We start from the raw sequence: 27313 nt of genomic DNA, 5'->3' as shown, positions 1-27313 counted from the left end.
GAGGAAGGCGGGCTGGAAGCGGGCGAGGGCCCGTGCTCCTCTGCTCGCCCTCTAGCGCGGGGAGCGGCGGTTGCGCTGGGCCCCCAGAACTGTGGGCACCAATCAACGGTTGCCATAGCAGCGTTTGACGTCATCGTGCGTGTGGTGCCCCTGCTGCCGGGGCTGGTGATTGGAGGAAACCCCGTGTCTGCGGAGCGGCTGTAGCCTGTGAGCAGCGAGATCTAGGGACAGAGTCTCAGCCTCGCCGCCGCTGCCGCCCAGAGACTGCTGAGTCCCCGTCCGTCCGCCCGCCCGCCCGCCCGCCGCCACCCACTCCGGCCACAGGTAAGGGACCGGCCGCCGCGCCCTCGCCCCGCTCCTCGTGCCCCAGTCCGTCTTCGGAGGGCGCGGGCTCCCGCCCCGCTCCGCATCCCCTCGGCCCCGCTCGCCCGGAGGCAGCGGCGCGGGGCTGAGGCGGAGTCTCCAGGCGGAGACGGGCGGTGGCTTTCCTTCCGCTGGGCTCGGGCGGGCGGCTAGCGGCTGCCTCGGGCGACTCGCTTCCGGATCGGCGCCTCGGCCCCGATCGGTGCCCGTTCCTGGGTCCCTCCCGGGGGGTGGGGGGGTGGGAAGGGCGCCCACACGCGAGATCCCCGGGGACCTGCCCGGCCGCTGCTCCCCGGGTGGCGGAGGCACCACCGGCCGCGATCCGTTCCCTCCGCCGCCCTGGGCCTCCGGGGTCCCTTCCCCCGCGCGCCCGCTCCCCCTTCCGCCGGCGGCGCCGCGTGTTGCAGTGGCGCAGGTGAGGCCGCCCCCTCCCCGGCCCCCCGCCCGCTCCCCGGCGCAGCCTCCGCGCCCCGCGCTGCGGCACCCCGCCCTCCCCCACCCGGGCGGCGGCTGGGCCGGGCCTGGGGACCGGGTCCCGAGCGGAGGCCGCCCGGGGGCGCCCGCCAGGTAGAAGGGGTGCGGCCGCGCTCCGCGCGGGGGTGAGCGGGCCCCGGGTGGGGCTCGCCTGACACCTAGAGCCGAATTTCCTGGGTTCCAGGGGGGCCCTCGAATATTCCGGGTGGGGGATGGGACCGGCCTTTTCTCCCGGCGGATGGGGGCTCCGAGGCCAGGTAGGGGCGGGGCGGATGGCAGGGCGGCGGGCGGCCCTTCGCGGTCGCCTCCCGGGCCTCGGCGGGCTGGAGCCGGGGGGTCCCCTGCCCTGCGGGGCGGGGAAGCCGGAGCGTAACAGCCGGCGGTGGCGGGGCTCGCCTGGGTGTGGCTCCGGCTCCCTCCCCCACCGGCTGCAGCTGTCGGGCCCTCCCGACTGGAGCCCCGCGGTGTCGGGTGGCGCCGGGGACGCCGGTGGGAGAGTGGGGTGTGTCCGGGGCCGGCGGGCCGCGGTCCGGCCTCTGCCCCCGGGGCGGGCGGCGGCTCCCCGGTCCCCGGGCGAGGGCGAGGGCGAAGGCGAGGGCGCCGCTCCGCCCTCCCGCCCGGTGGGGGAAATTCACCCTCGGCGGTAGGCTGGGCTCCTTGACACGGATCCGCCATGACAAAGGGAGAGTCGGGGGCTGGTGCGGAGGCACCCGCTTGGGCGGAGCCAAGGAGGGGGAGGCCGCCGAGGGCGCGGACCCGCGGGTGTGCGCTTTCCAGCCGCGGTCCGCCGGCTTTCCGTTCGCCCGGCTGGACGTTTGACGGCGGTTAAGGGTTAAATGGGTGCGGCGAGGCGGCGGGGCGCTGGTTGCTCTGAGCAACCCAGCCCACTTCCCCTTGCATCCGAGCGGCGGGCGAGGAGCCTGCAGGCTGGTTCTAGGTGACCTGTCGTCGGAAGCAGCGCTGGTCAGAGAGGGTTTCTGAGTTCCTGGGGTGGGGGTGAAGGGGTTATGCGATCACAGATGTTAAATAGTTTTCAAATTGAACCACTCTACCTTGTTTCCAAGCTGATTACTTGTAGGAATATTGGGGACCTGTTCCCGATTTTTTTTTTTAAGTATTGTAGGATTTTCCTGGGAAGATACGGTATTGGGGAGTCCGTTCCCATAGTGAGTGACAGTGGCTCTTCTGTTCACCTTTTAATAATTGCACTTCAGACCGTACATTTTTATTTAAAGTCATTTCTTCTGTGAGATCACTGTATGTTTTAGTATCTTTTTGTGTTGTTTTGGCACTTTTCAAAAGGACCTAAGGGAAAATATAACGAGGGTAAATTGAAAAGTCTAGGGAGCTTTAAAATGAGAAGGAATTAGATGGGAAGTCATGTTAGGGCAATTAATTTTGACTATTAGAAGGAGAATGAAGTAATTCTATATTTAAACTGGAACAATGACATCAGAAGCTCTGGTCACCCTGGAAGCACTTCATATGTAAATTTTAGTGTTCACAGTAAGAGTGGACGTTTGAGGATATATATATTTATATTTTTTAAGCATATATGCATATAACAAGGTACAGCTAAATGCGACTTCAGGATCAGTTATTGGTTATTTTGTATTTAAAATATATTAAAACAAGCAACTTGGTCATTTCTTCCAGAAAATTGTCATTCTGAGGTGGGAGTAATACCAACTAAAATTTAAACTTAAAACCTCCTGAAAAGAAATTAGTATTATGAAAGTAAAAAGACACGAATTACACATTAAACTGATATTAAGTAAGGAAATGTATTGTTCTTCATAGGCAGTGTTTCCATTAAAGAAAAGCTGCTTAATTTTTGATCACTTAGTGATATTAGAAACTGGAGTTGAAATTTTGGCCAAGATAAGGGTTGGTTTTAAGGTGGCCTCTGTGCTTTGACCTTTATGTGAAATTAGGATCTTCTGAACAAAAATATGGTAATTTTAATTTTGCTGAACTAATGTTAATGGCTTTAAATTTCCCTCTGTATGCCATTTTTAATTTTTCTATTCTGATCAGTATGTGTGTGTGTGTGTGTGTGTGTGTTGTGGGTGTCTGCATTAAATTCCTCCAGTGAAGAATCTTCCATAGGCAATTAATCTTCCATAGTCAGTTAAATTTGAGGTGTTAAATACAGGTATTTTTTTAAACAAAAGATATAATTTTGAGTCTGTTCATTTTGATGGAAAAAATATCTAAATGCTTCTTTTTTCCTTTTTTTTCTTCTGCAGAACATCCAGTCATGGATAAAAATGAGCTGGTGCAGAAGGCCAAACTGGCCGAGCAGGCTGAGCGATATGATGACATGGCAGCCTGCATGAAGTCTGTAACTGAGCAAGGAGCTGAATTATCCAATGAGGAGAGGAATCTTCTCTCAGTTGCTTATAAAAATGTTGTAGGAGCCCGTAGGTCATCTTGGAGGGTCGTCTCAAGTATTGAGCAAAAGACAGAAGGTGCTGAGAAAAAACAGCAGATGGCTCGAGAATACAGAGAAAAAATTGAGACCGAGCTAAGAGATATCTGCAATGATGTACTGGTGAGAATCAAACATTCATTCTAGCCTCACTGTACTATAGGGTTACTATAATGAATATCAATTATGATACTGTTAATTTTCTTTTAAAAATTGAGTGTTCAATATTTGAAGTCTTCAGGGTGTCACACTAAAAGATGTTAAAACAATTGTAGTTAAGTTTGCATAAAATAAATGCAGTAATTTCAGTCACTCCAAAGAGACTATAAAATAGACTATGGTAGTGTTTTTTTCAGTAATTGAAAAGTTTAGTAGCATTACCATTTCAGTTATGGTTGGAATATTTGTAGTATTTCTAGAGCTAATTTTAAAAAATGTACATATGTGGATATAATAGCTTTACATATCTTGGTGTTTGTTTTTTTAATTCTCACCAGAGGATATGTTTTTATTTTAGAGAGGGGGGGAACATGTATGTGATAGAGAAACATGGATTGGTTGCCTCCTGTGCATGCCCCCACTGGGGACTGAACTCCAAACCTAGGTATGTGCCCTGATCAGGAATTGAACCCACAACCTTTGGCTGTATGGGACGATGCTCTAACCAACTGAGCCACTTGGCCAGGGCTACATATCTTGTTTTTATATAAAAGAGATGTAATAGTAGACTTAGTGTAGACATACTACCTACCCTTCCCTGGGTTGGCCATCATAATGTTAATATGAGTCAGCCATACAGAAAACACTGGCTTCAGTTGCTTTTGCCTCTCCCTGAATTTGTGTTGGAATTCAACTTTGAACACTGACAACCACAATAAAAGGTTATGAGTAACTCAAGCTTGATTTTTCCAGGTTCAATATCTACTGTGTTGTAGCACTGCTTCTCTATCAAGCTTTAAAGATATAATGAACACTATAGACTTTTGTTAAAGTTGTGATGGTATTATGATTTTACACTAGTCTTTAGTTGCTAATGGAATAGCTTCACTTCCTAAATTATGAGTACATTTCTCAAATGGTCTTTTTAAAGAACAATATTTTTTATCTTAATTAACATGGACTCATGTGGTATCTGCCTTGGGTGCTTTTTTTTTTTTTTTTTTTTTTTTTGCTTTTATTTGAAATCTTTACATTGATAGCTGTCATTTCTGAGATGAGAAAATTCCATGATTTATCGAGGCTAAATGACAATGCCTTTCTTGTGACTGATTTATCTTATTGCAAAGATAATATTTAAGATTTAATAATAATCATGGTTTTCTATAATTAAAAATGTGTTGGGCATTCTCTCCCTTGCCCTCTTTACTAACTAGTTCAGTGATGGCGAACCTATGACACGCATGTCAGAGGTGACACGCGAACTCATTTTTTTGGTTGATTTTTCTTTTTAACAAAATGTATAAAATAAATATATAAATATATGAAATAAATATCAAAAATATAAGTCTTTGTTTTACTATGGTTGCAAATATCAAAAAATTTCTATATGTGACACGGCACCAGAGTTAAGTTAGGGTTTTTCAAAATGCTGACATGCCGAGCTCAAAAGGTTCGCCATCACGGAACTAGTTAGTACCTGTATACTTGTTAATCAATTTTGTTCATTCTGGTGGTTTTCCTCCGATTATTACATCTGCTAGATCAAGTCATTTTTATTTTGGTTTCAAAGGGTTTGTTACAAGTTATAATTTCCCTTGAAACAAGTCAATTTAGTATTAAAGGGGGACATGGTAACATTTACCTTCTGCTAACAAGCTTATTTGCTATTCCAGGTAGGTAGGTATTTGCATATTTTCCACACTGGATAAAAGCTGGTGTGAGGATTTTCCTAGGAAAAGCTTGTAGCAGTTTTAATTTTGCTTTCCTTTGATTTCCTTATCAAGAAAAGTATTGCATAGGATCAGTGGATGAGAATAAGATAATTTCTAAATAGCTCTTTGTAGATACGATTATTAAGAGGGTTTGGTATTGATCACTACCCTTATTCTTCAGAGTAGCACTGACTTCTCACCAAGTTCAACTGAAATTTGCACTTTGAAAGTTTAGATAAAAGAAAGTTTAATTCCTTGGCCATACAAAAGGCTCGGAAAATTCTAAACAAGCTTTTGCTTCCAGCCCTGGTCTTTTCATGAGTAAAACTCTTTAAGTGATCTTTGTATAGCTCATGCCTCCTAACCCATAGTAGAGACACTCACACTTTTAAGTAAATGAGCAAAAGGGCTTCTTTTGGAAAAGATAGTAGAACTAGGTCAGCAGCACTGCTAATTTTTCAACTTGGGAAAATTCGATATTTACAGATAATGGGGGTTTTTACAAGCAGGCTTCTTGACCGGTAATGCTGACTCTGGAAACGTCTTGCATAAAATTCTCCGTTTCTAGTAAAATGGAATAATAAAATATAGCAGAACCGATATTTCTCCCAGAGAAAAACATCTTTGAACTGATGAACTTGATGTTTAGTAAAAATGTGCTTTAATTATATACTGCATGCCCCCTAATACCCCAGCATGTGCCCTAACCAGGAATGCAATTGGCAACCTTTTGGTGCACAGAACAATGCTCAACCAACTGAGCCACACCGGCCAGGGCTGCTTTAATTATATTTTAAAATCTTACACATAATCAATTATAATTGTATTACTCACTTTTTTCTGAACTTATTTATTGATTTATGAGAAAAATAAGCAGGTAAATCCTCTTTCAGAATTAATGTCATTGGCTGGTAGTGTCAGTGATAAGCAGAGTTCATTGTACTGTTGAGCACTTAGCTAAGAAAATACCCTCTTTCTTCCCATATAAAGGAGCTAATCTCCAGAGTTCTAACTTTTTCTGAAATGAAGAGCTCTTTAGTCGTTAATAATGGTTACTACCATTCTGTTCATGTGCATTTGTCAAGTGTTTAATATACCAAGCAAACAAAGTAGGAATAGGAACTATGTTACTTTGTACAAGAGCTGAAGACCATTACTGGGAGAAATGGTCACTAGCATATTCTTCCAACATGGGCTCTTTATGTAAAAGAACTTGGGGCTCTTCTCTTGCATCGGTAATTTGAAATGGCACTATGTGAACTAATGCAATCTGCCTTTCCTGCCAGCTCATAGACCAAGTAGGCGAGGTCTTGGTAGTAGCGGAGGAATTTAACACTAGTGATCCCTAATAGCTTTTCTGCATAAATCCACAAAAAGAAGCCAAAGTTTGAATAGTTTTGTCTTGACTGATGAAATGAAAAACAAAATGAGGAAAGACATATTAGGAAACTTAATTCACAAAGAAGAATTTAGTGGTGTAAAAAGAGTTCCATATTTTGAGTCAGACCCAACTTTTTACCATGTAATAGCTTCTTGGCCTAAGTAAATCCCTCAGTCCTCTGAGAAAACTGAACTCAGTTAAATGCAGGTAATATCCACCCCCCATAGGATTGTTGTGGAGAATAAGGTAAAAAAAAGCCCTTAACTCCTTCTTGGCCCTGTTTATCTCAGGTTGGGGATTTTGTTTAAAAGCAGTGAAAGCAATATGAGCCTGCCTATAATAGTATAGGGGTCTCTTAACTCAAATCCAAGAATGAGATTTGAAAGATCCAAGAAGCCTTAAAAACTTTTTTCAGGTGCAGAGGGTTCATTACTAGCCAACAAGTTTTCAAAATTTCATTTAAAAATTAAAACCAGTATAAGGCAAAGAATGGCTTCCAGAGATCTCCTAGGAGGTGAAGCAGTAAACAAGTGAATCTAATATTTTAATATTCAGCAACAATTGTTGATTAATAGTAATGGTGATTCCCATTTTATTATGCTTCTCTGCGTTTTTATTTGCCCAGGGCCATTTTGAGATGTTGCTGGACACTTGTTTTTACCTCCAGCCCACAGAACCAGCATTAAGCAGGAGCAAGCTAGGGAACCAGGCAGCTTTGGGGTCCTTTCTAGTCTGAATATATTAAAATGTATCTTGGACTTAAAAACTACTGCTTGGAGTTGTAAGCCAAAAATCACTAGGCACTCATTTATTGGATTAAGGACTTCTCAAAAGAATTCTGTAGTGTGAGACATCTTTATGACTAAAGCATTTTCACGGTAATTACTAAGTGTTCCACTGGTGAGGTGTTTTGTACAGTTGAGCAGTCTGAGGTATAGGAAGTGGAAATCAAAGAAAATAAAGGAATGAGAATGGAAAGGTCGATGTTTGCTATTGGTGGGAAGGGAAAGAAGAACCAACAAATTGGTTACTTACCCTTTTTTTTGCAGATAACAATCTATAATAATAAAAGTGTAATATGCTAATTAGACCTGACGACTTTCCCGATGAAGCCAGGGCTGAGCAGGAAGCGGGGTCCCAGGTGCCTGCAGCCAGGGGAAGAAAGGCCTACTCTTGCACGAATTTAAGTCTTTTACTGCTTCTGGTTGCTCATTCATTCAGACTTGATATGCTCTATGCTGCATACAGCTTTTATTCTTACCTTTCATTAAATAACTGCTTTCCCATCTGCTCAGTCTTCCCCCAAATTCCCTACAAACAAAGCCTTTGGCTCTAGTTTGGTGTTCTCACTGTCCCTGATATACAAGCCATTGCTAATTCCCATCTTTATGGCATAAGGGTTTCTGCTTTATTACTCTGAGTTAGAACTTACTTTAATCTTGATGTCTTCTGTTGTTTTCAACTGTAGAGGATGGCTTCATTCCTTCATTCTCCTTGAAAACAGGATATTGAATTTGTAAAGTACACTGAAGGAATAGGATATGCTTAATATTTTTTAGGTAGTACAGATTTAAATTAGGTTTGGGAGGAATAGTGTGTTTAACCACCATATCTCAATAGTTCCCATTGTACTAGGTACATTTCTGTGCAATGGTCAATCTCCATTTGTTCTTTAGTGAATAATTCCCTGAAATGATGAACAGCTGATACCTTTGTGAAAATTGCTGTGCAGTAGCAGTTGTCATTTGTTATTGATTTATTAGATTTTCATTTTCTGTTAAGGTATAATGTGACATAGAAGTGACATGATATAGAATAGTCATATCTTGGCAGAGTTCACTAATTTCTTGCTATTGACATTCTTTTGCTATAGTGTGGAGTTTGGAGGCAGCAAAGCATGGCTGAGAATAGCTGGTTTATCAGTATGATCTTATATGGCATGGGCAATGTTTGTTTACATTGGACTAGATTACTAAAGCTTTCCACATATAAGCGTTTGTGAGTTTCTTTGACAAAATTTGTTGTGAGCCTTCTTCCCTCCTCCCCCAAATAAAAATATAATTATAGTGGTATTAGCATAGGTAGGATGGCAAGGTAATATAAATACAGTCACTCAGTGTGCTCAATTTTTGCTATATTTGAGTGCTATTTACTTGAATCATTAATTGACTTGGACTTCATTAGAAAAGTTAGAAACATTTTTTAATTTGTTTAATTAATTTCCATCTTACGAACAAGTTTTGGAATCTAGGAGTTTTTTAAATTAACAATATTACCAAGTAGAACCCAGTGATGAGTTGAATGTTTCATCTCAGCGATTTACAAATGTTTTCTGAGAAAGACCTATTTCTCTTGTTGATCCAAGATTTATGAACTGTCAGCTCAAATTTTTGCCCAAGGTGTAGAAGGGACCTACTTGGACCACATTCATCCCAGAGACACTTGATGAAAATCCAAAACACATTATTATATTTATTTTTATTATTTAAAAAAAATATGTTTTATTGACTTTTTTAGAGAGGAAGGGGGAGAGATGGAAACATCAATGAGAAAGAAACATTTTGGCAGCCCCTTGCACACCCCCTACTGGGGATCCAGCCTGCATCCTGGGCATGTGCCCTGACTGGGAATCCAACCAGTGAGACCTCTTGGTTCATGGGTCAACACTCAACCACTGATGAGCACACCAGCTGGGCTAAAAGTTGACAGTTGAGGACAGTATTTTATATGAAGGCTGTAGTACGATTAGAACAGGCAAGTTCTCAATTCAGTAAATTATTGAATATTTTACTACTATGTTTGGAAATATAACATCCCAAAGTGATCATGCTTTCTGTTAAGAGTAATGACTTTTCCTTCCAGTTTCACCTTTGGTGGTTTTCATTTGATTAAAAGGGGATTATCATCAGACTGTTAATTGTGTCACAGGGATATGACTAAATAAAAGAAACTAGAGTGTTTAGTACTGCTTTAGAGGGTGATAAAACCTACCACAGGCTATGGATACATTTTGGGTTTGAAATTTTAATTCATTTTGTGACTTTGGACAAGTTATTGCATCTTCCACTTCTTCAAAATGCAAATGGTTTAGGATGTTTTGAGCATTATTGAGTTAACACACTCCTGGTGATATTAAGTAGTAAATATAATGCTTTTGTACCTTTGCAATATCACTTCAGTGTAACTTATTTATTAATTTTGATATTTAAGAATTTTAATAAATTGCTTTATCTTTACTTTTAACATTTATTGATCACCTGCTATTTTATGGGCCCTGTGCTGTAAAAAGTAAATAAAATAAATATTTTTCCAAAAAATTTTTAAAAAAATCTTCACAACCTAGAGAGGAAAATAGGCATGTGCACAAATAATATCCTATATAATAAAGAGCTAATATGCTAATTAGACCAGATGGTGGAACGACCTGCCAGAATGGGCTGGAGGTGAGGCCAGTGAGCCTGTGCCGCCATGGCGGTCCCGGCACACACACACACAAACCCCCACCCCCCCTCCGCAGAGGTGGCGGGAGAGGCAGCGTCATGGGCCCGGTCCTGCTCCTGCAGGGGAGAGGCAGCTGCAGGGGAGTGGGCCTAAGCCATAGTCTGACATCCCCCGAGGGCTTCCGGGCTGCTAGAAGGATTCCTAAGCTGGCAGGTGGACATCCCCCAAGGGGTCCCAGGCTGAGGGACCTTCCCCCGCCCCCCAGTGCACAAATTTTCATGCACCGGACCCCTAGTAACAGAATAAGAGGGAAAATACTACTACATGTTGGTCGAATATGGACGAGCTGCTCTTCAACCTTTTTTTAAAAAATGGCTGATAAAATCTAGTCCCATTAGGGAGTTTATACATAATATACAATGTGCAAGTTACAAAACTATCAAAATGGTGTTTTGAACAAACCAAAAAAAAAAAAAAAAATGCAAACACCAAGGAGCAAATGAGAATTATAATGAAATTTTAGGCTGGCTTTAACAAATTCCTTAAACACTAGGGATAATATATCTTGGCTTTATCAAACTTCTTGTTTGATTTTTTAAAAGTTAAATGATGAAGATCTGCCATCTGTTATTAATGAGAAATGCAGTAGTTAAGTGGTCAGTCTTTTATAATTTCATCCATGAAGTTAAGCAGCACTGTTCCTTCATATCTATATGATCTTATCACAGAATACTTATATACTTTGCTTTCTTATGCAGACAAGCACAAGAAGGTGAATTTGAAGTCAACATGTCTGCTAATACCCACTAAATTGATTCTTTACATCATCTGAATTTCAGCTATTTTGATGGAGCATTTTTCTAATTGGTTGAAAGCGAAGGATGGTTACAGTTGAAGGAAAGGAAGCCATTCCAGCCACAAGGGGGAGTAAGAGACTAATTTCCAAATTGATGGGCCCCTCTTGCAACAAAAATACTAGTTTGCATTTGTTTTAGAATTTTAAGAAAGATAAAAGGCCCAGTGGCTTTACAGAGTAAAGTGAAAGTTCTGGGAAATTTCTCTTTGTGCACAAGAGAATTGTGCAATAGAATTGGGATTAAATTTCCTATTTTAGGATGTTATCTGTGGGGCAGTTTGAGTTTCTTACTTGGATAATAAAGTAAATTGAGGGTTGAAATTTATGGAATCATTGAATTTTAAGTTTGAAAGAGCATCCATACTAGCCTTTTCATTTTTATAGGTCAGGAAACAAGCTCAGAGATTCAGTGATTTCCATTAGGTCATGCTATGTAAGCCTTAATAATTATCTGTCCCTTATGGTATTATTCACTTAGTTATAGATTGAAACATGGTGTTTACTCAGCTATAATGTATGGGTTTTAGGAGTGATGGATTGGGGGCTGTCAGAATAACTGGACTTTAAAAGGCATAACTGCAGTTCTAGACAATATTTTAGGGTTCTTGAATGAAAGTAATAAGACTTACATTTGAGGCCCCTTGTGTTTCTTGCCAACTTTTAACCCCAGCATTTTTTATGCATGGTTTGTATGAAAGAATATCAGTTTCCTAACTACTTACTCTTCATCTGTTGTGCTCATGGAAGAGGGGCCATGATAGTACAGTCTAAAACAGGAATGCGTTATGGAGGCTTTGGTCTTTCCAACTCATATTTGGTGAGGTCAAGTTCAAGGAGACTGTTACCTCAGCCATATTTTTAAATTGCAGTCCATAAATGTCATATGAGTGGTTATTTTGATATTCCAGGGCTATTAACTATTGGCTCATGACATTTTATGTATATTTGTGAAAATTTAACACTACTTTTCATTTTGAAATAATTTAAAAAATTTTAAATGGAGGTTAAATTAATTTATAAAATAAGTTATCTAACCTATGGAATTTATTCACAAATTATACCACTTTAATCTAATTATGGTTCAGAATTCAATCCAGAATCACACTTTGCATTTCATTGTCCTATCTCCTTGCTCTCTTTTATTCTGGGTCAGTTTTTCAGTCTTCGCCTTTCACAATTTTGGTACTTTTTAAAACAGTACTGGCCAGTTGTTTTGTAGAATGTCCCTAAATTTGTATGTCTGGCGAGTCTTCATGATTAAATTCAGATGGTACATGTTGGGGAAGAATTTCTTTCTGGAAATGATATTGGGCCCTCCTTGGTGCATCATATTAGGAGACACATGATATATTATTGTTACTTAACCATTTTGATAGGACATTAGGTATCCCAACTCCATAACTTGCGATTTTCCTTTGAAATATATTTTTCATTAGTTAATTTTTATGTATATTCTAATTGGCAAGCCCAAATGACAGCACACAGCCATGTATGGACAGTCCCCAACTTAACAATGGTTCTGGTTAGTGATTTTTTAACTTTATGGTGGTGTAAAAGTGATATGCATTCAGTAGGAACCACACTTCGAATTTTGATCTTTTCCCAGGCTAGTGATGTGCAATACTCTGTAATAATGCTGGGCAGCAGCGCGAGCCACAGCTCCCAGTTAGGCACAAGAACATGAGGGTGAACAACCAATACTCTACAGGATGTACTATCGCCAACGATTTTTGGATATTGCGTTCTGATAGGCTAGGCTAAACTGTGATTTTCGGTAGGTTAAATATATTAAATGCATTTTGAACTTACCTATATCTTTCAACTTGTGTTGGGTTTATTGGGATGTTACCCCATTGTGTCAGGGAGCATATGTATGAACACTATGATAAGTATGTCGTTTCTTTGAGTTTAGTCCAAGGACCCTTAGTCTGTAAATTCTGGTTCCTATTTAAGAAAGAAAAGGTGACCTTGAATTTTATTTTATTTTTTAATCCTCATCCGGGAATATGTATTTTTATTGATTTTTAGGGAGAGAGAGAGAGAGAGAGAAAGACACACACACACACACACACATTTGCCTTCCATATGTGCCCCGACCTGGATCGAACCCCCAATCTTTTGGTGTATGGGATGACGCTCCAGCCAACTGAGCCAATCTGCCAGGATGTGGCCTTGAATTTTAAAAAAATCTAAGTGGTGGGTTGGCAAATGTTCAGTGTATTAGAGAAGGTTTTCTGGAATAAAATTGGAAGGGGGATTTTGAAGTTAGTGCTATAGTGAAAAGAAGATTGATGAGGGTGCAGGTTATGATTTGCGCCTATCACTCCTCTTGGTAATAGAGTTCCTGACTTGCAAACAAATTTACTCTGCTTTGCTGCCTGAAACTACCCTCCCACCCTATCTCTGATGGATGTTTTGTCTCCCTTAGCTTCCTTCTTTAGGGTTATTACGTAGAAACCCTGGAGCCTTGTCCAAGGATTCTGAAAGCATATTAGGATGTACCTAGCCTGCTCCTTGGCTGCTGTTTCTGAATATATGTGCTTTTCTGCTTCTCAGAAAATTTGAATATTTTTCATTAACATGCAGTATCAATTTCAATTATTATTACCATGTTTTGTCTTAACTATTTCGAAGTTTGGTAAGATGATGAACCCTTGATAGTCTTCAGCATGCTGACCTAAGATTTTCATCTCACTCTCTTAAGATCATTCTAAGTTTTCTGTTATATTTAAATGAAGCAGTTCAAATTATACATCTATTATAATTCAACCTTGAACTTAATATTTGAATGCCTACTATGTGCAAAATATGTCTTTAAGGAGCCAGTAAATAGATTAAGAATGCTTATGTATGTGAAAAGTTAAAGGTGCAAAATCATAATTTTATTTTAAGTTATACTTAATCTGAATAGTAATTTAGGTGTTATAGAACATAGGATATAAAGTAAAAAATTAAAACTCTGACATTTCACCACCTTAGAGGTAATCTCTCTTTAGGCCTTTTTATACCCTAGAAATTTGCATTCTATCCTTGAAGAATGTACATGAGTAGGATCATAGACAGACTATCCTGTCATGTCACTTTAAGGAAGAGAAATGATATTTGTGATTAATGATAAGATTTAAGCTTTGAAACAAAAATAAGAATTTTGGAAAACTTGTATGTATACCTTGATCTTGTCAGCTTTCTAAAAAAATTTTTATGAGTATAAAGTGATCTTAGGACCAAAAACTTTTAAACCATAAACATGGAGCATTTGTTGTTATTACTAAGTTTTTTTTTGGAAAGTGTATTATGGTAACTTACTTCATTATTTATTGCTTGCAGGGAAGTAAATAGTTGGTTAGGGAATTTGGTTCAGATTGGACTGTTGATAACACTTCTGGTTCTGTTCTAAATGCTTTCTATAAATTACCTCAATTAATCTTCACAACCACTTTGTGTATTATATCTATGACTACTATCTCCCTTTTACAGATGAGAACCCTGGGCCCAGGGAGATTCCAGAACTTTGTCAAGGTGACAAAACACAGCTAGTAAGCCAGTGATGGCGAACCTTTTGAGCTCCGCATGCCAGCTTTTTGAAAAACCCTAACCCCATCTGAGTAGAATGCCAGCTCTGTATCTGGAGCTTTGAGTGGTGCTTTCAGAATTTATATTGTTTCTCTTACACCAAGCTATTGCTCCAGGAAGTGTTGCTGATTCAGACAGCTCTGTGGTGGTTGACATGGTTTCTAGCCTAATCGCTAACTGAAGGAAGATTTGATGTTTTATGCTTCCTATTAATTTCAGGCTATAATCATACTAAAGCACCAGTGAAAGGAGGGATATCACTAGAATAGAGGTGGATTTTCAGTTTATAAACTTTTCATTAGAAACAGTTTGCCCACAATCAGGATTGAATGTTTGTTTCATTTCCTATTAGTGGGAGCAGGTTGAGTCCTAACCCAGGAAGGGCAGTCAGAACTAGATGACCTGTCAGTTGATGTGGTTCCTTAGTTTTTATACACTCTAAAGTCAAAGCACTGCTGTTACATAGACCATCTTTAGATCAAAGCATATGTTACAAAAACTATTGTTAATATATGCTGCCCTGGATAAATTGACTGGCTGGGGGTGGGGGGCAGGAAATCATTACTTGAACCCTATAAATCAATAGCAATGTTGTAGAGAGAGAAATATCTTTCATTTCTAAGAACTCAAGTTTCACATACTTTTATCTGTTGATTAGATTAAGGTTCAGTCCCTGTCTTCAGAATCACGAATTTAGATCTGGATTATGAACCATCTACAGCAAGCATGTCAAACTCAAAGGCTAACACAGGCCAAATACACAAGGTTTAAGTTTATGTGGGCCGCAAAAAAACACAAAAGCTTCAATTTTCATAGAAACGTAGGTTTATTTCTATAGAGACATGCTGAATACAAAGGGCTGAAATAAGTGAGTAATCGTTAACATAAAATAGAACATTTTAATAAAAGTTCATGTTTTTTCTTGAACATTAACTTACCAGACACTGAATAACTGCACAAATTAATAAGTGTAATGCAAATAAACCTATTTTTCTTGTTCTCTGAAAGCGAAATATTTCCTGTTGCGCACACCAAACAAGTCAGTACAAGATTAATGACGAGGCAATTGCTGCTAAAATATTCGCTGCTAGTATTAATGGAGAGAAATGGTGCACCTGCGCATAAGGCGCATAAGAGAAATGAATGCAACACGATTATAGTAATCAGTCATTAGCGAATGTTGTAGTTCGTTATTAATAAGTATGTAACAGGATATTGTAAAAATTAACTTAGCAAATTTTTATTAAGACGTTTCTTACATACTGTTATATTGGCTGGGCCACAAAAATATTTGTTGTGGGCCGCAAATTTGTGACATGCTTGATCTACAGAGGTATTGGATATGGGCTTCTAGTGGCATCTTGCCTACTATATAAAATTAGCATGTGCATCAACTCTAATTCTGCAAATTAATCTTAGGTATTTTTTTAAATGTTGACCATATCTTTAAAAGAGACAAATTGGCTGTGTTCAAGAACACATTTTTAAATTAGTTGAGGAAATACTCAATTTCTAAATCAAATACATTTCAGCAAGATTCATACTGATTAACACTGTTGGCTTTAGTTTAGTGCTTGAGTGTAAGATGTTCATAAATGTTGTGTTTGACCTGAAAATGTTTTCCATTGTAAACTACATTTGGGTTAGGAAGTTAATGTACTGTGTTATATGAAAACTTTTATAAGCGAAAGGGAATCAGTAGCTATAACCTTGTTGGAGCTGTGATGAAGCCTCATTGTCTCATATAATGCTGTGTCCCTTTTAAATTCAGATTCTTAATGTCCCAACGTCATCATTACTTTCATTGTACTATTGTAGATGAATGAAATTTAGGAAGTTGCATTGTGTGCTTAGGGTATTCTTTTTAAAGTTTTTGTATGTTTTGAAAATAGCTATTAGTCCTTTCTCCCTTTAATTTTCTATTTTGCTTGCGTCCAGTTTTTTCCTTGTCACTGCTACTTTCTGATAAGTGGTATTTGCTTTTCCCCCTTTATTCTTATTTGTTCCCTCTTGGTCTTTCCATATATTGCTCTTTTTTCTCTGGCTTCCAAATCTGAAAAATTGAGCTTTTGTTTTTCTTTCATCAGTTGACAAAACAATATATTTGATCACCTGTTTAGTGTTACAGTTAACTTAATTCAGTGAACTCTTTTATCTTCCATGTCTTCCCTTAGAGTTTAATGAGACCATCTGATTTATGAATCTTCTCTATAAAATACCCAAGTGATTCTCTCACTTCTCCTTAAAATCTGTATAAAGAGTAAAACACACTTTCTGACTGGGTTGCCTATTCCAAGCTTAGACCATTCATACAATTTTTTGCATATTGAGAAGATACCTTGCCTCTTGCTGAACTTAACTAGTCTTGTCTTCTGGAGCCATTCATATAATAGTCTCAGTATTCATGATAGTTTCTAGTTTCCTCATTTTTGCTTGCTTTCCTTAGAAACTCTCCAGTTTGGAAATGCCTGTCTTGGTACATTATAAAAAAATAACAGCTGAAACCGGTTTGGCTCAGTGGATAGAGCGTCGGCCTGCGGACTGAAAGGTCCCAGGTTCTATTCTGGTCAAGGGCATGTACCTGGGTTGCGGGCACATCCCCAGTGGGAGATGTGCAGGAGGCGGCTGATCGATGTTTCTCTCTCATCGATGTTTCTAACTCTCTATCTCTCTCCCTTCCTCTCTGTAAAAAATCAATAAAATATATTTTTAAAAAAATAACAATATACTCTAGATCAGTTCTCATTAGCCCAGTGTGAAACATAATCATTTTCTTTAACTTTCTAATTTTATTAATATCTCGGAGTCACATTACCCTTTTTAGTAGGCACATCACCCTGTTAAAACAAAATGTAACAGTGGTAGCACAGGTCAGATTGCCTAGTTGGAGTTGTATCTTCACAAGTTAGCTGTGGTTTTAAACACATTACATTGTCTTTTATAAGATGGGGATCATTGTAGTTTGTACCTTATAGGTAAAGTTATGGAAGGATCAAATTAAATAATCCATATAAAATGCTTAATTGAGGTGTCAAAATGTCATGTTTATTATTGAAATAATGTTAGGATTCTTTTCTTCATTTGTCTATTGTATAACAAACCAATCAAAACTTAGTGACTTAAAACAATGATATATTCTTGTGATTCTTTGGCTTGCCTGGACTGTTGGCCAGTTCTTTACATTGTATTGGCTGAGGTCACTTACTGCTCTGCATTCAGCTAAGGCAAAATAGCTGAGTGGCTTCACTTAACATCTACTTGACTGGAGCTGACTTGGCCCTTCTCTCCAGAAGGGTCTTTAACTTTTTGCATGCTGGCCCAGGGCTCCAAGAGAGCAAAGGGGGGGAAGTTGCCGGTCCTCTCAAGGGTTAGGCCCAGAACTGGAACAGCAATCACTTCCACCACATTCTGTTGGTCTGAGCAAGTCAACAAAGTAAGCCTAGACTCTGGGGAAAGGAAATGAAATTTTACCTCTTGACAGGTGAATGAGTGGCACACGTGAACAGGTTGATGGGAATTGGTGGAGGCCATCTTTGGAGACAGTCAATCACAGTTTTGTTCTTTCATAATTAGTTTTCTGAACCAACGTGTTAGTAGTCCTTTAAATTTAATCTTTAGTCCAGTCTTTCTTGCTTTTTATTTTTTAAATCTTAATAGTTCTCTTAGCTTCATGTAATCAGAAGCTTTGATAGACAAAAGTATGCCATTTACTCTTTCTTGGCTCCTTTTATTTTTAACAGCTTTATTGAGATACATGGACATACAAAGAACTGCACATATTAAGACTTTTTAAAATTGATTTTGAGGTAGAGAGGAAGGGAAAGAGAGAGGGAGAGAAACATAAATTGTCTACCTCCTGCATGCCCTGCACTGGGGGATCAAGCCTGCAACCAGGCATGTGCCTTGATTGGGAATCGAACCCACAACCATTCGGTGCATGGGAAGTTGCCCAACCAGCTGAGCCACACTGGCCAGGACAGAACTGCACATATTTAATGTGTGCAATTTGATGTTTGCTTTCTTGATTTTTTTTTTTTCGATTACAGTTTACACTCAGTATTATTTTGTATTAGTTTCAAATGTATCATGTAGTGGTTAGACAAAGTGGAGTCCTGTTCTCCCCTGCCCCACTCACCCACCCCCCCACCCCCCCCATCCCGTCAACTTGGTGTAGTCAGCATTTCACTAGAAACTTTACCAGGATTGATACTTGGTCCTTTTGCTCCATCATTAGGCCAATAAGCAGCCTATTGTTATCTCATCTTCCTGTTACTTGTAGCTTCCAGTTAATAGCTTTAAAGTTATTTTGTTGTTACTGTTTTAATAAGATGTAATAACTAATTTAGTGTTCACCTTGGGGGGAAGAGGTGCTTACCTACTATTTTTAAAATTCTCTGTATGAGTTTATCTTTGTGTAAAGTAACATTTTTTAGGGATACAGAAGTTACTAAAAAGATGAATTACTAATTCTCATAACATTTATTGGCAATTTTTCTAAATAACTTATACAAATTTTCTGATGTTTATGTTAACATTCTACATGTTAAGTGATTCATCCTTAACTAACTGCATGCTTGTGGCCTGCATCTTTACATATGTTGAGTGGGTTAGATAAAGTAATTAAAAGTGAAGGACATGACTAGGCAATGTTATTCTTAGTTTCAGTTGTCTTTCCTGCTAGACCACTTATCCACAAACAGAGACTGTCTTGCCTGCTCACCCTAATATTCTTAGCGCCTAGCACAGTGTCATTTAAAATGTATTTGGAGAATAAGTGAATGTAAAATGTGAATTAGGAATGCCTAGGTAGAGAATTGATTTCAAGGCTGGGCTTAGTTATTACTACTACTTTTATTTGAAAAGTCTTAGTATCTTAATACCTTAGATATATGTAAATGAGCCAGAGAGCAGTTCACAATTGAATTGTATATGAAGCCTTCTTTAAATTTATCTTTTCTCCAATTTAATTTAAAGTTGTTTTTGAATTCTAGTGAATCACATTACACTATTTCTTTAGTTATACGTACTTAATAGTCTAACCTTTAGCTTAGCCAATCAGAAATAGAATTTACCCTTAAACATGTGGAGTTGTTAGAATTTAATCTAGACTGACTTCAAAGCCGTATACCATGTCTCATAGTTGAAGAAAAATGCGTTACCTGAAAAGGCCTGGTCATTTGTTTCTTAAGTGAAAAAAAATCCACTGTCTTGTGTTGTATGAGGAACATTTCCAAAGAGCATGTTGTTCAAAGGGTTAAACACTTATTGCAGCTTAGAGATCTTTGAATGTGAAGGTCTGGGTGTGGAGTAGTAACAATTTTGTTATCCTAATCAAAGTGCTCTTCTGATTTCAGGCCAGTGGTTTTATTTTTTTAAAAATTATTATTATTATTTCAGTCCTCACCCAAAGGGTATGTTTTCACTGTTTTGAGAGAGAGGATGGGGGGAGAGTGAGAGAGAGAGAGAGATGAAACATTGATGTGAGAGAAAAACATCAATCGGTTGCCTCCCATAAGCACCCCGACCAAGGATCAAACCTGCCACCTTTTGGTGTACAGGACTAAGCTCCAACCAACTAAGCCACACGGGCCAGGGCCAGGCCAGTGGTTTTAAATGTTGGTTAATAATCACAGAGGACATTTTAAGTTGACTTAGGTCACCTTCATTCCTTTTTTTTATAATACAGTGCAGCTTAGTCCTACTGCCAACTGGGCCGCTACCCACTTCATCCATGTATCTTATTAGCTAAAAATTACTTAATGAAATTAAAGGTTTACTCTTCAGAACTGTAATTTTCATAATTCTACTGCTCTCTTAATTTAGTTAGGAAAACTAAAACTTTTACTTTGAACATCTTTACCTGTCGTGTGAAGTATTACTTGAGTGTATTCTTTTTTTTTTTTTTTTTAATATATTTTATTGATTTTTTACAGAGAGGAAGGGAGAGAGATCGAGAGTTAGAAACATCGATGAGAGAGAAACATCGATCAGCTGCCTCCTGCACATCTCCTACTGGGGATATGCCCGCAACCCAGGTACATGCCCCTGACCGGAATCGAACCCGGGACCTTTCAGTCCGCAGGCCGACGCTCTATCCACTGAGCCAAACCGGTTTCGGCTTGAGTGTATTCTTATAAATGAAGTTAATTTTGTTCTGTTTCCTCTGTCATGGACTCTGGTAATTTCTATTACATTATTAGTTTCTGCTTAAGTCATAATTCCTCCAGAGTCTCAAAAGATTAATCTCTTGTGTTTTTTCCATTCTATCATGACTACCTTGAAAATGGAAATTTTGCCAGCTTGTTAGAAAATGTGGACTATCATTGAAACATACAGTCTATATTGGCATATAAATAGCACTATGGGAGAGGGGGAAGGGTGGTATTCAAATGTATAAACCTTAAATAATAAACTGTACACTAACTTCAAATTTCAAGTGTTGCTGTCTAAAGCATTCTGTTTTTGCTGTAACTGGTTTGGCTCAGTGGATAGAGCGTCGGCCTGCGGACTGAAAGGTCCCAGGTTCGATTCCGGTCAAGGGCATGTACCTGGGTTGCGGGCACATACCCAGTAGGGGGTGTGCAGGAGGCAGCTGAAAAAAAAATTAAGCATTCTGTTTTTAAAGCCACAAATTCATGAGCCTACTGCATTCAACAATTGTATTATTGGCGATGACTGTATTAAAGTTTAATAACTTAGGCTATAGTGTGCTCTTAATAAATGCAGGTTCCTTCAGTTTTGTAAATGTTTTATTCTTATTATGACTTTCTTTTCTTCCCAAGTCTCTCTTGGAAAAGTTCTTGATCCCCAATGCTTCACAAGCAGAGAGCAAAGTCTTCTATTTGAAAATGAAAGGCGACTACTACCGTTACTTGGCTGAGGTTGCTGCTGGGGATGACAAGAAAGGTATGCTGTATTTTCTAATCTGTATAAAAAAAAAATTGTGGAAGTGGTCTTTTTCTAAAGTGCAAGCAGTTTTTTGTTGTTTTTGGTTTTTTTTAATTGCTTAGAGCACTAAATGAAGGACAGTAATGCACTTTTTTTCTCTTTTTTTTTAGTCCTGAGACTATATACTGCCTAATACTGGTATTCTAAAATTGCAGCTGGCTGAAAAGCCAATTTTGTGCATAGGAATACTTCCTCAGTTTTAAGAAATAGCGATCACAGCATTACTGTAGAGCATTGTAAACTAATAAAATATAATACTGAGATGATTAGAGTCGTTTTTGTCTTGACATTGACTAATAGCTAGTGTGAAGCTTATTTTTTAAATTAAAGAACCTCATTCAATTAAGGTTGCTACAACTTGATATTTCATAGGATATTTCGTTGGATATTGAGGGATGAAGATGAAGTGCAAGTTTTATCAATATTTTCTGTGTTTTATTACCCAGGGATTGTGGACCAGTCACAACAAGCATACCAAGAAGCTTTTGAAATCAGCAAAAAGGAAATGCAACCAACACATCCTATCAGATTGGGTCTGGCCCTTAACTTCTCTGTGTTCTATTATGAGATTCTGAACTCCCCGGAGAAAGCCTGCTCTCTTGCAAAGACGGTATGTATTTTACCTGTTATGTGGAAATACAGTGATCTTTATTATTTGAGCACTGAAATGTACTTTTTTAAATCGTAGGCTTTTGATGAAGCCATTGCTGAACTTGATACATTAAGTGAAGAGTCATACAAAGACAGCACACTAATAATGCAGTTACTGAGAGACAACTTGACAGTAAGTACATAGTTAATGTGGTTGATGAGGTTGTTTTACAGATTACTATAAGGGATATTTCTGTCCTTTTTTTTAAATATTTATGACAAGATCCTATCTGCTGTTAAAACTGAAGAGAATCACTGTTAAAACTGAAGAAAAAAACACTGTGAAAACTGAAATATTAAACCAAAGACTTAAAAATGTTCAGTTTTGCCCTGACCGGTGTTTCTCAGTGGTTAAAGCATCAGCCTGCAGACTGAAGGGTTGTGAGTTCAATTCCTGGCCTAGGGCATGTACCTGTGTTGCAGGTTCATTCCCTGGCCCCAGTCGGGGTGCGTACAGGGGGCAACCAATCAATGTGTCTCTCACATCGATGTCTTGCTCCTCCCATCCCCGCTTTCCACTCTATCTAAAAAATAATAGTCATCAATGGAAAAATGTTGTCAGCTGAGGATCAACAACAACAAAAAGTTGGATTTCATTAGTTACATATATATCTATTGTTAAAATAATTTTGTAACCCATGATTTTTGCATTTCAAACACATAGGCCATTTTATTTTCCATTCTAACCTGGATGGGGCCATTTTTTTCTTTTCATTTTAGTCACAGAAGCGTTTAGGTGTTAGTACTGAAGACTTCTTTGTGTTTAAATTCCATTAAAAATAGTTTTCTTGGCTATAAAGTTACCTCCATATTTATTCAGCTATGGCAGGACATTAATAACTTCACTTACAAAATTTCAGATACTCCGCAGAATCCAAATAGAAATCTATTTTTGCCTAGTCTCTTGGTTTAAAAGGTCATGGTTATCCTTGGAATATGCCAGACCAAAAAAAAAAAAAAGCCCACATGCCATTATCACTGAAAAAAATTGACAATTTTTTAATTATGTTAAATATCTCAATAGTGGTTGAGTGTCAAATTCTAATTGTCTCTATTTGTCTTTAAATTGTTGGGTTTTTTAAAACAGTTTTTTATCTGAATTGGGTCCAAATAAAGTCTACATATTGCAATTTTTTTATATGTCTCTTTGGTCCCATAGGTTTTCCCATTCTCCTTCAGATAAATATTAAATTTGAAGTTAGGTGAAAAATTATCAAGTATCTGCTGGTGTTCTAGGAAGGAAGATTATAGATTAATGCTACTGGGTTTTGTGTGCTTTAGGGCCTTTTCTCTTGGGGACTAAATCATTTTATACATTTCATTTCTTCCAATTTTATTCTAGTCCACTGCTAATTTCCTGAACCAGTTCTGCATTCCAGTGTTGAATTTCTTCAGAGAGTTTTTTTAAAAGTCTTGTGTACTTGTTTATTATTACTAAACACTTAAAATTATTAATTTTTTAAATATATTTTTATTGATTTCAGAGAGGAAGGGAGAGGGAGAGAGGGATAGAAACATCAATGAAGAGAGAGAATCATTGATCAGCTGCCTCCTGCACGCCCCTAACTGGGGATCGAGCCTCCAACCTGGGCATGTGCCCTTGACTGGAATTGAACCTGGGACCCTTCAGTCCACAGGCTGACACACTATCCACTGAGCCAGATCAGCCAGGTACTTAACATTATTTTAGAAAGTGTAATTAAGGGGCTACTTACAAACTTGTGAGATTTTTATTTTGATCAAGAGATTAAGCCATGGTTTCTTACAGAATAAATCTTTTTATATTAAACCAGAGGCCCGGTGCACGAATTTGTGTACCAGTGGGGTCCCTCGGCCTGGCCTGCGGGATCGGGCTGAAACCAGCTCTCCAACATCCCCCGAGGGGTCCTGAATTGTGAGAGGGTATAGGCCAGGCCGAGGGATGCAGGAGGTTGGCCAGCTGGGGAAAGACCGCAATGGGGCTCCAGGGCATGGCTGTCCCATCTTGCTCAGTCCCTATCAGCCAGACCCCAGCAGCAAGCTAACCTACTAGTTGGTGTATCTGCCCCCTGGTGGTCAGTGCACTTCATAGCAACTGGTCAACCAGTTGACTGACTACTCCCTGGTGGTCAGTGCACGTAATAGCAAGCAGTTGAGCGGCCTTAGCATATCATTAGCATATTATGCTTTGATTGGTTGAACGGCTCACTGGGCAACCAGGCACTTAGCATATTAGGCTTCTATTATATAGGATAAAAGACGTGGAATTTGCTAGCTAATTTTAATATAATTTTTTATATTTTTTCTGTTTGAAATGATGAGAACTTGTCATTCTGAAAGGTAGACCCTGAGACCTAGTTACTATGTTGTATTGTTTGCCTCTCCCAATTGGTTGCCTCTCCCACACTCCCGGGCCGGGAATTGAACTCACAACTTGGATATGTACCCTGACCAAGAATTTAGCTATCACCCTTTGGTGCATGGAATGATGCTCCAACCAGCTAAGCTGCCCAGCTAGTGTGGCTCCGTGTTTGAGTGTCAACCTGTGAACCAGGGTTTGATTTCTGGTTGTGGGCTCGATCCTCAGTTTAGGGCATGCAAGAGGCAGCTGGTCAGTGATTCTTCCTCATCATGGATGTTTCTACCTCTCCCTCTTCCTTCCTCTCTGAAATCAATAAAAATATATTTTAAAAATAAAAAACATTGAGATTTTTTCCACTTAATTTTTCAGTGTATAAGCAATATAAAATTTAAAATTGTCTTGAATCAATTTTTTATAATGACCTCTAAAATTATAGCATAGTAATAAGACTAAAAAAATTACTAATATTTCAAGCACCTGAAGTAATTTTTTAACCTGCTGAAAAACTAACACTGATGAAAAAATTAATAGAATCCATAATTCTACCACTATGGGACAATTCAATTTTTACCTCTTAAAAGATTTGGTTCTGACCATGCTGGTTTGTGTTCAGCTAAATTTGTATTTTTACTTAGTATCCTGGCTCTTGAATTTCATGGGTTGTGGGATTCTCTTTGGAGTGGAAGTATAAGTTTTAAAAGGAGAAAGTGCCTTGTGCATAGGCCAAATTAGTTGATTTAGTTGCACTAAATGTGTACATCCATCTGCCATTGGAGCTATTCAGGACAATCTAATCTGATAATTATTGATACTTAGCATTTCTATGATTTCTTCTACTTTTCTCTTTACTTTCTGTGACTAACCATGAATTTCCTACATTTGACTTTATTTGAAGACATCTGTTAATATTTTTTTCAAACTGAAACATGCTAAAAATCTTTCCTTCTTTTACCAGTTGTGGACATCGGATACCCAAGGAGATGAAGCTGAAGCAGGAGAAGGAGGAGAAAATTAACCGGCCTTCAAACTTTTGTCTGCCTCATTCTAAAATTTACACAGTAGACCATTTGTCATCCATGCTGTCCCACAAATAGTTTTTTGTTTACGATTTATGACAGGTTTATGTTACTTCTATTTGAATTTCTATATTTCCCATGTGGTTTTTATGTTTAATATTAGGGGAGTAGAGCCAGTTAACGTTTAGGGAGTTACGTTTTCATCTTGAGGTGGCCAATATGGGGATGTGGAATTTTTATACGAGTTATAAATGTTTGGTATAGTACTTTTGGTACATTGTGGCTTCACAGGGCCAGTGTTAAAATTGCTTCCATGTCTAAGCAAAGAAAACTGCCTACATATTGGTTTGTCCTGGTGGGGAATAAAAGGGATAATTGGTTCCAGCCACAGGTGTAGTTGTTGTGGGTACTTTACGTTTTGGAGCACTTAGAGTGCTGTGTTGGAAGTGGACAGCCCACGGGCGGTCCATGCTGAACCGTGTGTGTATCTGTGGAATATCAGCCTCAGTGCGCACACCTTCGACGACAGCTGCGGAGTGTTCCTTTAGTTGTGACCCATTTAACTCTGGATAAGGGCAGAAACGGTTCACATTCCATTATTTGTAAAGTTACCTGCTGTTTGCTTTCATTATTTTTGCTACACTCATTTTATTTGTATTTAAATGTTTTAGGCAACCTAAGAACAAATGTACAAGTAAAGATGCAGTAAAATGAATTGCTTGGTATCCATTACTTATGTATACCAAGCATAGCAGTAAAACAAAAAACCCATGTATTTAACTTTTTTTAGGTTTTTTTTTTTTTTTTTTTTTGCTTTTGTGATTTTTTTTTTTTTTTTTTTTTTGATACTTGCCTAACATGCATGTGCTGTAAAAATAGTTAACAGGGAAATAACTTGAGATGATGGCTAGCTTTGTTTAATGTCTTATGAAATTTTCATGAACAATCTAAGCATAATTGTTAAGAACACGTGTATTAAGTTCATGTAAGTGGAATAAAAGTTTTATGAATGGACTTTTCAACTACTTCTCTACAGCTTTTCATGTAAATTAGTCTTTTGGTTCTGAAATTTCTCTAAAGGAAATTGTACATTTTTGGAAATTTATTCCTTATTCCCTCTTGGCAGCTAATGGGCTTTTACCAAGTTTAAATACAAAGTTTATCATAACAAAATACTACTAACAGAACTACTGTTCCCAACCACGTCCCATACTCCTCATCCTCCCAGCCCCCCAGACTCCCTGAAAAAAAGGTGTTGGGTTTGTTTGTTTTCAGAGGTGTGGGGATTGATTGGAAAAAATAATATGTTCCATTTAAAATTGTAGTATGGCATTTTCTAACTTGGAAGCCACAATGTTCTTGGCCCATCATGACATTGGGTAGCATTAACTAAGTTTTGTGCTTCCAAATTGCTTTTGTTTTTAAGAATTTCTTGATACTCTTATAACCTGCCTTCAACTTTGATCCTTTATTCTTTCTATTTGTCAGGTGCACACAGGATTATCTTGTTCAGCCTTCTGTCTGTCACCAACCATTATTACTTGGTGGCCATGTACTTGGAAAAAAGGCCGCATGATCTTTCTGGCTCCACTCAATGTCTAAGGATACCCTGCTTCCTTTGCTTGCATCCCATAAACTATTTCCCTCATCCTATTTACTGCAGCAAATGTCTCCTTGTTTTATCTCCCCGTGAAACTCCACCTATCTGGAATGGTCTGTCATTGGCTGCCTTTCAAATCTTTTTTCCTCTCTTCTTTAAATAATGGGGCTAAGTTATACCCAAAGCTCGCCCTACAGACTATTTCCTAAGTACCTTGCAAAAACACCAAATAAAAATACCATTTTAAAAGGTGTATTTTTTCTTTTAGAATGTAAGCTCCTCAAGAGCAGGGACAATGTCTTCTTGTATGTTCTATTGTGCCCAGTACACTGTAAATGCTCAATAAATACTGATGATGGGAGGCAGC

The 27313-nt window shown here is 39.0% G+C and overlaps 1 protein-coding gene across 1 annotated transcript; it reads left to right on the top strand.

Moving 5' to 3' along the window:
- YWHAZ (tyrosine 3-monooxygenase/tryptophan 5-monooxygenase activation protein zeta) lies at positions 1-26061 on the top strand. The gene is made up of 6 exons (XM_036337943.1): positions 1-324; positions 3087-3391; positions 21173-21296; positions 21785-21948; positions 22027-22122; positions 25286-26061. Exons 2-6 carry the CDS (start codon positions 3098-3100, stop codon positions 25343-25345), a joined length of 738 nt encoding a protein of 245 aa, XP_036193836.1. The 5' UTR covers positions 1-324; positions 3087-3097; the 3' UTR covers positions 25346-26061.
- Positions 26062-27313: the final 1252 nt, after the last annotated feature.

Source organism: Myotis myotis, unplaced genomic scaffold, assembly GCF_014108235.1.
Source record: "Myotis myotis isolate mMyoMyo1 unplaced genomic scaffold, mMyoMyo1.p scaffold_m19_p_16, whole genome shotgun sequence".
NCBI lineage: Eukaryota > Metazoa > Chordata > Mammalia > Chiroptera > Vespertilionidae > Myotis > Myotis myotis.
This window is presented reverse-complemented; position numbering and strand designations above follow the sequence as displayed.